The 11,225-nt window shown below is 38.9% G+C and overlaps 1 protein-coding gene across 1 annotated transcript; it reads left to right on the forward strand.

Moving 5' to 3' along the window:
- Positions 1-5,260: 5,260 nt before the first annotated feature.
- On the forward strand, positions 5,261-6,869 carry LOC136283339 (uncharacterized). Its single transcript, XM_066171967.1, has 2 exons — positions 5,261-5,466; positions 5,828-6,869. The coding sequence occupies exons 1-2, from the start codon at positions 5,261-5,263 to the stop codon at positions 6,867-6,869; spliced, it is 1,248 nt and encodes a 415-aa protein (XP_066028064.1).
- Positions 6,870-11,225: the final 4,356 nt, after the last annotated feature.

The raw sequence follows: 11,225 nt of genomic DNA on the forward strand, positions 1-11,225 counted from the left end.
TATCAAATATGTTTGCCCACACACAATTGGTCTCAACGTAATTTCACTTGAGAATTCAAATCTGCTTAAGTTGCAGAAGTAAATATGTCAGCTTTGCCAACTATTTCAACAAACATGGTTGTCGCTAACTTTTTGATCTGCCAACTAGAAAACTTCAATGTTTGTACAATGATAACATAAGGTCAATCTAAAACAGAAATGCAACGGGGGTATTTCTAAAGAGCAATTGGAGGCTTTTTTAAAGAGTTTCCAATCACCATTAACGTTACAACATATCAGGCCACAAGAAATGGCAGGACTGATATGGTCTAAATAATAGCAACAAACATAATAACTTAAAAGTTAACACGAGTAGAATGAAGGTCAAAGTTTATTTTTAAGTGATGAGTTGCGCGATATTTGAACAAAATGCCATGAAAGACAAAAGCAGTTTGTCATCAGACTGGAAAGGAAAAAGAAAGAAAAACCTTTGATGTTAAAATTTGGATGGTGGCTGTTGATGGAACAATTTTTATTAAACTGTTTCAAGCAAAACCGTTTAAAAGGATTTCAAAGTGATGACAGCAAGAAGTAGGAGTATCTCAAGTGCACAGTTTAATTTTGTTCAGTACTCAAACCTTTTCCTCAGGTAATTTCTATATAAAACTTTCCCCCCCCCAAAAAAAAAAACAAAAACAGGAAAGCTAATAGAAATGCAAACAGAGTACTGAAAAAAAGTGAAATGAATGAAAAAACAACATCAGAGTAATAACCCAGTTACAACATCCAGAGTTTGGTGAGAGACACTTTGTTTAAAAACCCAGGAGGATGCAGAGAAAATATGGGAGTTTTGACAACTTTGGGAATGGGATTTAAGATAGGCCTGAGATAACAACATGAACAGACAAGGCAGCCATCACAAAATGGTAAACATAGCGATCTTGTAGATAGCCTGCAGAAGTGGCGTATTTTTTAAATTTTTTTTGTTTACGTTTTTCAAATGAACGGAGGCAAGTGCGAGACGAGCACGAATTAGTAGTGGGAATCACGAATGAGGGAGGAGCGCGAAATAAAAGAACATCCGGAGCCACGCTATTGTGCAAGTTGTTTCTTCGTTCATATGCGAACGCAACAACGACGTTGTTTACTCGTGATGATGTGATCATCGAATCAGTTCAACAACAGCGTGGCGGTCGTATCATGCTCAATGGACGAAGCTATTCGAGAAGCCCTTCGTTTATTTCCGAACGAACCAACTGAAATGGAAAATCAAAGGAACCGCATCAATGGCATACACAGAGTTAAATGATTTTAATGTGTATAACCTTCCAGCTTTCAAAAAATTTCAACTTTGTATCGTAACTTTTCACCCTATTTATTTCTTTGTACTTTAGAGGCACTCAAAAGTTGTTTAATTGCGTGTTTTTTTTAGTAGGCACGTGTGTAGCTTGCTATCCAATGTGCATAATTGCATAAACTACAATTTTACTTCATTTACCACATTGCATGTAGCATGTATTGTTGTTTGGATGACATTGAATACTCAGGCTTATGTTGTTCTTGCAAATACGGATATCCAGTCCACACAGGGAAATATATGACAAACACTAGATACAGATAGGCGTCGTTTACTCGGTAGGAATCTAGTAAAGCAAGGATCCTCCTGATGAGGCCTGAAATTATTGGGCACCCTCCTCTTTTAATCCGTGTTTTATTTTGACCTCTACTCTTGAATATTAAAGACAGGTAGATTTAGAGTGGCTTTTTTGTATTTCGACAAGTGAAGTTTAAATCGATTGGCATCCACGGGATGATCACGGGGAGAACATATGTGCAAAATTAAAACAAGAGAGCTGTGCAGACCATGTTCTGCTTTACATCTTGCTCTGGATATTTGTAAAAATAATCCAGTCATTTTCACTGTCACAGTAACTCTTAGAAACCACTGTGCCTGTAGAGGATGATTGGCATTTCTCTCGGCTGAGAATGAAAATCGACAACTGGAAGATTTGCGACCAGTCGATTTTGGCCCTTTACCTGAAAGACTTCTTCTTTCAGTAAGGACAAAGTCAATAAATGACAATTTCGTAAATTGAAAATTACGACCATTGTTGTTTTTGTAATCACAATTCAACGCATTTTTCCATCTTAAGAGTGAGCGCCAACGCACTATAAGATTGTTATTCGTAGATTGACGACTAAGTTTTCATTCATTGATGAAGTCGGCTTTTCTTCTCAGTAAAGGGCTACTGTGTTTATATGATTAACAAAATCATACATGGTTGCTTATAGATATGGAATTTCTCCTCTCGTGTTCAAATCGACATCTCACTCGCTCGCTGCGCTCAAATTATCATATTTACGCGCGCCCATGTATTATTCTCTATATAGCACATGTGTGTAAAATTGGAATTTCGAAGTTTATAAAAGCCGTGGGAAGTCATCTCTCAAAGAAGCATATTTTGTGGAGTACAATGAGTTTACGCCCGTTTTGCCAACGATAGCGAGTTTGCAACGTTCAAGTTCGTTACAAGTTAGCTGCACACCCCACATATGCTGAGTTCACTACATCAACTAACCAAATTCCCTTCTACACAAAAAGCCAATGAGCAATCTCTAGATTTGAGAATAAAACTCTACAGTCACCATTGAGAAGTTCTGTAAAAGTGAATTAAGAGCTGTGTAAAATAAACTAACAAAAGATCCACTTTTAGGCTTTTCTAAATCTATATGTATTATTTACGACTGAAAGATCAAACAGAAAATAAAGGACGTGGTTTATTTTTTTTCCTGTGAACTGCCATTTACAAGTTTTTGTCCTCATTGACAATTATGCCTGTCTGTCCTCATTTAATTATGATTTTGTGCCAGTTCAGTCTTGTTTCCCGATTTTCTTAATCTTGATATGATCATTCTTCGAGCGAGATGAATTTTCAACATGAGTACTGGAAGCTGCGATAAACGCGTTTGATACGATCATTCTCCAAAATCATTCAAGTTTCCATGACGAGATAAAAAGTATAATAAGAAGCCGTAAAATAAAAAAAAGGTTTTCTTTCAAAGCAAAACCACGAACCACAGCAGGACCAAGGAACACACCAACGCAATCATAAGGAACAAAACACGCGAGTGGAATGAAACGCCTGATGACTCAAGAAAAGCTGCAATAATACGAGAAAAAGTTAGAATGTAGTTTGTACACATACTATACTGCAATATTTAAAACAAAATCAGTTAATCACAAACGAATTGATAAAGTTGTCTTGAAGATGGTTGTTTGCCGCCCAAAGCTTCCAAGGCTAGTTTATTTATGATAGATGATGGCAGCAAAATTTCATTCATCTCCGAGTACTTTTAATTCATGTCATCGGCTACTTCTTTATGCAACCAAGGAATTTATGCATAGCCAGCGAACAATTACAGTTACGCTTCATAAATGGGGCTTAACAAATACTCGGCTTGTGATGGTGCCTAAGAAAGTGTTGCTGGAAAAGCTTATAATTTACTCATCCTATGTCATTCTTTTTTATCTCAACATATTCCATGCTATCTTACTCTACCCCATTATATTCTATCCTGTTCTGTTGTAACATCCCATTTTATTGCAACCCATCCTATTCTATTTAATAAAATCAATCACTGACCTGGTTGACAAGTGAGGTTCAGGCCCATAGAAAAGCCCTTCTTGCACATACACTTTCCATTCTGACAATATGAATTTACTTCGCATTCTGGATGACAAATTTCTGAGGACAGTAATGATACGTATCTATGGTGATGTTGTTTCCTTACCGTAAGCACTAATTATTTGGATAGGAACCAACATGCATCTATCAGCTTAGATATAGTTACCTCAGCTCTATGGATCTAGATTAAATTGACTTTAAAACATTACCTGAACAAGTTCCGTCCGACGCCTTTCTATAACCACCTTCACAGAGACATTCATAACTGCCATTTTGGTTTTTACACCTTGAGAAAGCTGGGCAGTCGTATGTTTTTTCCTGGCATTCATCAATTTCTATGCAAAACAGAAAGGACACATCACCTTCCATTCCTTTGTGTTCACGATTGATTCGGCATAAACAACTCAGTCGAGAAGACCTCTAAGAGATGATTCCCAATTTTGGGGAAATGGCTATGTCGGTTGAATGGAATCAGCAATTTAAGTGTCCCCGCAATGGAAAGGGTCTGGATGAGAGAAACCCCATTTTACGCTGACATGAAGAAGGTCTCAATGCTTTGTGTAATCGTACCACAAGGTGAGTGGTAAAAACAAAAAATGGATAAAAAAAATTATGATAAAGAAACGATTTTATCATTGTTGATAATTTTAATAATTATCTTAGACATCAATTTGAAATTTTGACCGCCCTATTATTGCCTCGTACGTATGAACGCCAGACCTCATACGACATTTGAGCAGCATGCGTTTACATTCGGCTGTCATTGCCTGAAATCGGCCTCTAGTGGCCAAAATACAGTAGTATAATAATACAAAGTATGAAGTTATCAACTGCTTGACCAAATCCAACCTTTAGGATAGCGTATTTCTGAAAAATGTTGCGATGGCGATCGGCCACGAATTTTGGCTCTCCGCTTTCTGCCTCCTTGGATTCGCTATAAACCGCGTCGGCGTGCCTGAAACCAGCCTACAATCCGCTTAAGATAATGTCCCTTAAGTAGTAGCCCTTGCTGGAGCTCGAATTGATCCAAGCGGTATAAAATGGATTTGTTTACATCCCGAAACCAAGATTTGAAAGATCTCGTAATCGAGTCTCGTATTTGCATACAAGAGTGGAAGGACGTCCAAAGGGTATCCCAGGATGGAAAGCTTGCTAAATCTCCACTGATAATTAACACGCCTTTTATTTCTGGTATGTGGGATGCCTATGTTATGGAGCATAATCACCAAAACATCACCTTATTTTTTTTTTACTTTGAGAATGGGACAAGAGCCTCTGGTCGATGTATAAAGCGACGAAAAATACGTTTTTCTAAGACACGCATCGCTTATTACAGTAACTCTGTGGCTACCCAAGCACTCCTGCTAAGCGGTGATGTGGCAAAAAACCCCGGACCTGGCCAGGAAAAAGCGACAAATACCAAAACTATAACATCCAGTTCGAAAACAACACCAGCCAAATGTGACCTCTGTGAGAAAACAATTAGACGCAATCAAAAGAACATTTTAGGTGTTAATTGTATCGGATGCTTTCACTGGGAATGTGTTAACTGGAAACCAATGGTCAGTGACTGATTGTGCGATAATTGCGTAAGAATGGCTTTGCCTCTTTACAAATGTCCTGATGCTGAGCTACTCGACGACACCACAGAATTCACTCGGGATGCTGCATTATCAAGTCCATCTGATTATGCTCACCCTCTTCGTAATAAAAACTCACATTTCAAGATTATGCATCTTAATACAAAAGCCTTAGCGTCCACTTTTAACGAGTTTCCACTAACTGTCAACATTTTTCCGCAGTAAGATATTATCGCCTTCAGCGAAGCCTGGTTAAGAGACCAGCCACAGTTACTACAATACGTATCGGTACCTGACTTTACAACTAAGTTTAGAAACAGGCAAGGCTTGAAAGGAGGAGGTTTCGGCGCCTACATCAAAGACAATATAATATAAGCGCCGACGCGACATAGAGCACTCCTTTCCAGAGATGGAACACCTCTGGGTAACAAGTACAGCAAAGCGTTGGTGAGCGTGATTTATAATTCTGAACGTATTTTAAATCCATCTAGCTGGTTAGATAGCCTCGAGAGTTTGCTTGGTCATCTCACAGTGTCATGGGATGGCATGCTAATCCTTACTGGTGATGTCAATATAATAAAGGTACCAGACCATCCTTGACGTCTTTGGATTAACGCAAGTAGTGACGCATCCGATAAGAACTACAAAGACAACGAAAACTCTTATAGATCACCTCACGAACTACCCACAGAAGGTTACGGACACAGGTGTAGTGCCTTGTTCCATAATAAGTGATCACGACGCCATCTACGCTTGCATCAAGCGGCTTAAACACATACGGGGTATGAAAAACTTCAAAGAGGAGTCTTTTGTAGAGGATTTCTCTACGCTTCCCATGTCCATCATATCATGTTCGGACGATCCAGACGAACAATTAGAGAGCCTTACCTCCCTGATTCTAGAATGCATAGAAAGACACGCCTCGTTAAAAAGGATACGTGTTACTAGGCCACCAGCGCCTTGGATGAAATGTCCTTACATTAAAGACCTAGGAGAGAGACACTGCAGATACGAGGCCCACAATACCCCTTCTGATACAAATTTGGACTACTTTCGTTCAGTACTGAAAGCTGCTATCCGAACTTCCCGTAAAGCTTTTATTGAGAAGGCGCTTTACTCAAACAAGTCAAGTGAAGTTTGGAAGGTCATCCACAGAATTCTTAAGCCTAGCCCAAAGCCTTTGCGCTTCAACCCTGATACGTTGAATGGTCATTTCGCGTCTACAGCGCAAAGAACTCTTAATGTAAATGCGACTCCCTACGTTGAGCTGACTGAACTGATCGAAAATCTCTCCGATGATTCGGATTACCATACTCTATTCAACAATTGTCCTGTTTCTAGAGAAGAGGTATTCAAAGCGATTAAAACCTTAAGGTCCGATTGTTCCACGGGAGCTGATCAGATTCTAACTACATTAATAAAGCTTGTGGCTGACCACTTGGCGGGCCCTCTTACTAGGATCATTAACGGTTGTATAACTAAAGCACAATTCCTAGAGCTTTGGAAGATCACCAAAGTGTCGCCCATACCCAAGGTAGACAACCCAACAATTAATGACGAACTAAGACCAATCTCGATGTTACCGGTGTTGTCTAAGGTGTGCGAAAGGTTGGTCGGCCGGTAGATGTCGGAGTTCGCAAATAGCGCCTCTCTTCTTCATGATAACATTTTCAGTTTCCGTAAATGGCACTCTACCACTACTGCCCTTCTTGGAATAAGAGATTATATAAAACGCGCTAGGAAAAGGAAAGAGGTCGTCTTGATGGTTCTCTCCCATTCTTCTAAGGCTTTTAATACGGTTTGTTTCAAGACGACGTTAAAGAAATTCTACAAACTCGGCTTCTCCTAAAACTATTTAAAATGGCTCCTTAGCTATTTATCTGATCGAACACAATTTGTACAAATTGATGACACTAAATCACACTTCAAATCACAGTTTGGAATACCTCAAGGATCGATTCTTGGGTCGAACAATGCTACCATTAAAACCTGTTATTACTTTCCTCAGAAATTTGCTTTCCAGAGTGTGAAGAAAATTCATATTGTCAGAGAGGAAATTGTCTGTGCAGGAGGGGCTTTCATCTGGGCCCAGACCTAACGTGTCAATTAGGTTAGTGATTGGACTGAGATAGTATGGGATGGGCTAGGATAGAATGGAATATTCCGACAGATAGGATAGAATGAGGAAGAATGGGATGGGTTGAGATAGAAGAGAGCAATATAGGATGAGACACCATTGATTGAGATAGATTGGGATGGATAGAATGGAAAGGACGGGGTAGGATAAGTGAGATGGTATTGTACCCTGATGGTTATGGAAGTAAATTGTAAGCTTTCACACTAAGTCTAGCCACTATGACAAGATGGACATTTGTTAGCCACACATACAAAGCTTAAGGATGATTGCCATCTGGCTATAAATACACTCCTTGGTTGTATGAAGATGTTGCCCATTCAATAACCCTAACGTATCCAAATATTAATAACATCTTGCAGCCATCATCTGTCATAAAGAAACTAGCCTTGTAAGCTTGGGGCGGCAGATACTTACCTATTTAAAGACAACTTCATGTGCTAGTTGGTGATTAATTGACTGTGTTGTAAGTTTTGCCGTATTGTATAGATAAGGCATATTCTAACTTTTTTTCTCGTATTATTGCAGATTTATTTAGGTCATCAGGCGTTTCATTCCATTCCCGTGTTTTGTTCCTCATAACTACGCTGCTGTGGTCCCTGGTCCTGCTGTGGCTCGTTGTCTTCTTTTAAAAGAAACCTATAATTTTTGGCTCTGTTGTGTACTTTCTATCTCAAATGGAAACTTCAGTGCGCTCTGAGAATGATAACATTAAGATTATCACCCCAGGAAACAACATTTAACTTACACGAATTCATAACTAAACCCTATGGCAATCAATGAGAACCTTGCTAATCCAAAAGCTTGTCAATCTCAGCTTTTAATCTCAGCTTTCAGAAAAATAAACAAGTTCCTTTGCTTCCTCCTTGACTTCTTACTTTTCAATATTTAAAAGTATTACAAGGTTTCCTGGTGCAAACAAATGGGATTGCGCATACAATCACACATGCGCATTACTCTCTCCCTTTCCATTCTACCCACGAAATGGCTAAATTTGTTTCCGCAATAGAATATGAAAATGGGAAACCTCTGAAAAAAGGAATTCCCCCTTCAAAACATGTGTGGTTAATTGCTAAAAGGTGAAACTTGTAACCTGTAACGGGTTCTTTAATTGGAGAATCCAGACTAGCTACATGACATCCTTTCCTGAAAGCATCTTCACCAGCGTCTGTTAATGATAAAGATTACCTAATTTATCATATAAGCTACAGTGTTATGCAAGGATTTCCAGCCCTGAGAAAAAACACAATTGAAAAAATTTCGTATTTTTTCACGGGTGTTTGAAATCGCCTATCAACTGCTAACATATCACTCGCCTTTCGCGCCACGTTGATGAATGAACCGCGAAGCCTTCACCATTCTCAATCCAAGATCGTTTGTCGGAAGTTTTGCAGATTATGGTTGCTAAAACAACGAAAAATCCGTATCGCTCAGAGACGGTGACGTTCAAACTTTCCTAAAGAGGAAAGAAAACCAAAAGATGGAAAGAAAAACCGAAAGTTACGTATTTAGTGGCTTTGATAACGGCATTTCTCGTAGCTGAGAACGAAAATCGACAACTGGAAGATTTGCCACAGGCCGATTTTGGTCGTGTACCTGAAAGATTTCTTCGGCCCGTAAGGACAAAACCAATAACTTGTATATCAAAAATTACGCTCATTGTTTGTTCTCGTTGTGTTTCAACGCAGTTTTTTATCTTGAGCCTTAGCCCCAACGCACTTTACGACTTTTATTAGGAGATTGTCGATCTTTTCATTTTCATTCATTAATAAAGTTGAATTTTCTGGTCAGTAAAGGGCTATCTTGTTTATATTACGAAAAAAATAATAAATGGTTGCTTGCAGATATGAAATTTCTCTTCTTGTGTTCAACTCACGTTGACATCTAACTCGTTCGCTGCACTCACTCGTGAGCTACCGAGTTAAACACTCGAGGAGAAATTCCATACCTACGCGCGTCCATGGAATATTCTCTATATCTGCTTCAAACTGACGAATTTCTCGGCACAATACTGTTTCATAAGTGAAACCCAGTCTCTTCCATGTAGAATCAATTCCGAAAAGGGACGCAATAGTTGGTAAGCTCTTCAGATGATTAACTTGCGGGGGGAAATCCGTGTTAACTAACCAATGAGAATCTTTAACCCTTTGAAGTGTTGCAGTTTGTAGCTTGACGCTGTCACAATACTCACCAAATGGAATTTGCATAATGCTATCAAATCAACCGACCACCACTTTATTTCCTTTGAGCTCGGTTTCACTCCAGTGGAGAAATGCTTGTTTAAAAATCGAAAGGCAACAATGGCCACTACAAACTTAGAAAAAAGCTGTTTAAACAATAATTTTGCAACAGTCAAAGGAAATTAGCCTGAAAGACTAACAAAAAAGTCTTTCATGACATATTATTGTTAAATACACCTGTCATAAGATTCATTCAACTCTCTAGGTAAATTTTTGACCGTATTTTTTCTAACTGTTGCTTCACCCACCAAGCCTATGTATGATTCCTTTTCATTGCTCGAGGACTTTGTAGGACAAGTTTCCACCAAGTTTACTAAAGAAAGAAGTTAAGAAGTGTGAGCAATAAATTCATTGAACACTAAAGCTCTGTCTAGAGTTTTGTCTAAGAATCTTGATCACTACATCTCCTCGGTATGAACTGCATCAGGCGTTACTTCCTGAACTCTTACTGAAATCTGTTTTCCGAAGACCAGAAATCCTGATTATGTTGTCAACAGGTAGTTTACGGCGTTAATCATAACCATCACAATTTCCTCAAAGGGGATTGGTGCATCAGCTGCTTTACATTTCACTAACAATTTGCATAATTGTAATCGGACAGTTGGCTGTAATCGAACACCTGCAATCGGACAGTTGAAGCAGCCAATCATACTATGTCCGCTTAGCTTAATTCACCAATCACAGAGTTGATCACAATAACCATAGCAACAACCACTTACCCTGAGAAAAAAAAACCAGGAAATTTCCAAATTTTTTTACTTTAGACATTGTCACTACTGGAGATGTTTGTCCTAAATTTATTTGTTTCCCTTTTTTTTCGGAAATTGTAGTGGTTATGATTAATTGGTAAAAGGACTTCGTGTTGTCCAATCTTGTCTGTAATCTTACTCGTGATTGACAAATCAGACTCCAGCTTCGCGGTCGCCCGATTTTGTCAATCGCTCATATGATTACAAACGAATTGGACTCCACTCGGTCCTCTTGCCGTTATTAATTATTTAAGTGCGCGCGCGATCCGCCAGGCAACGGCACTCATTCCTAACATGCTTGTTTATTTGCTTAGGTTTGTACACAGTTTGACTGTTTATAATTGTGTAACTTAATTCGTTTTCAGTAATGCCTTACGGTGAGATAGTAGCCCATATATGTTCGGGACACTTTGATACCGTTGTGTAGCAGCGCAGAGCTCCTCTGTGGGCCGACAAATATTGAAACAGTAGAATTCTCACATGAGATAGAAAACAAGGGTTACATCTTGAACCCCAAAAATTCGATGAAATCCATTGTAAATGTTGAAATAACGGAGTTTACTGAAGCTTCACGGGCAAATGTGAAAAATATCTTAGCCAAAAACATTATCAACCGACATGCCAGCAGGTCAGAAAGGTTTTATTTTACATCAACTATAAATAAAAAGTAGCCTCCATCTGGGGCATTTGTCCGTAGTCATTATCTTAAGATGTGGACAGTTTTCCGAGAGCGAAGCTTAAGGAAAACTGTGGGCTTCGAGGAACGTCTATAATACCAAGGACAAATATATGAACATATTTTAAACTCTAGAACAAAACTATTAATCCGTACGGTTTCAACGAGTGCTTTTCATTCA

Source organism: Pocillopora verrucosa, chromosome 9 (assembly GCF_036669915.1).
Source record: "Pocillopora verrucosa isolate sample1 chromosome 9, ASM3666991v2, whole genome shotgun sequence".
NCBI lineage: Eukaryota > Metazoa > Cnidaria > Anthozoa > Scleractinia > Pocilloporidae > Pocillopora > Pocillopora verrucosa.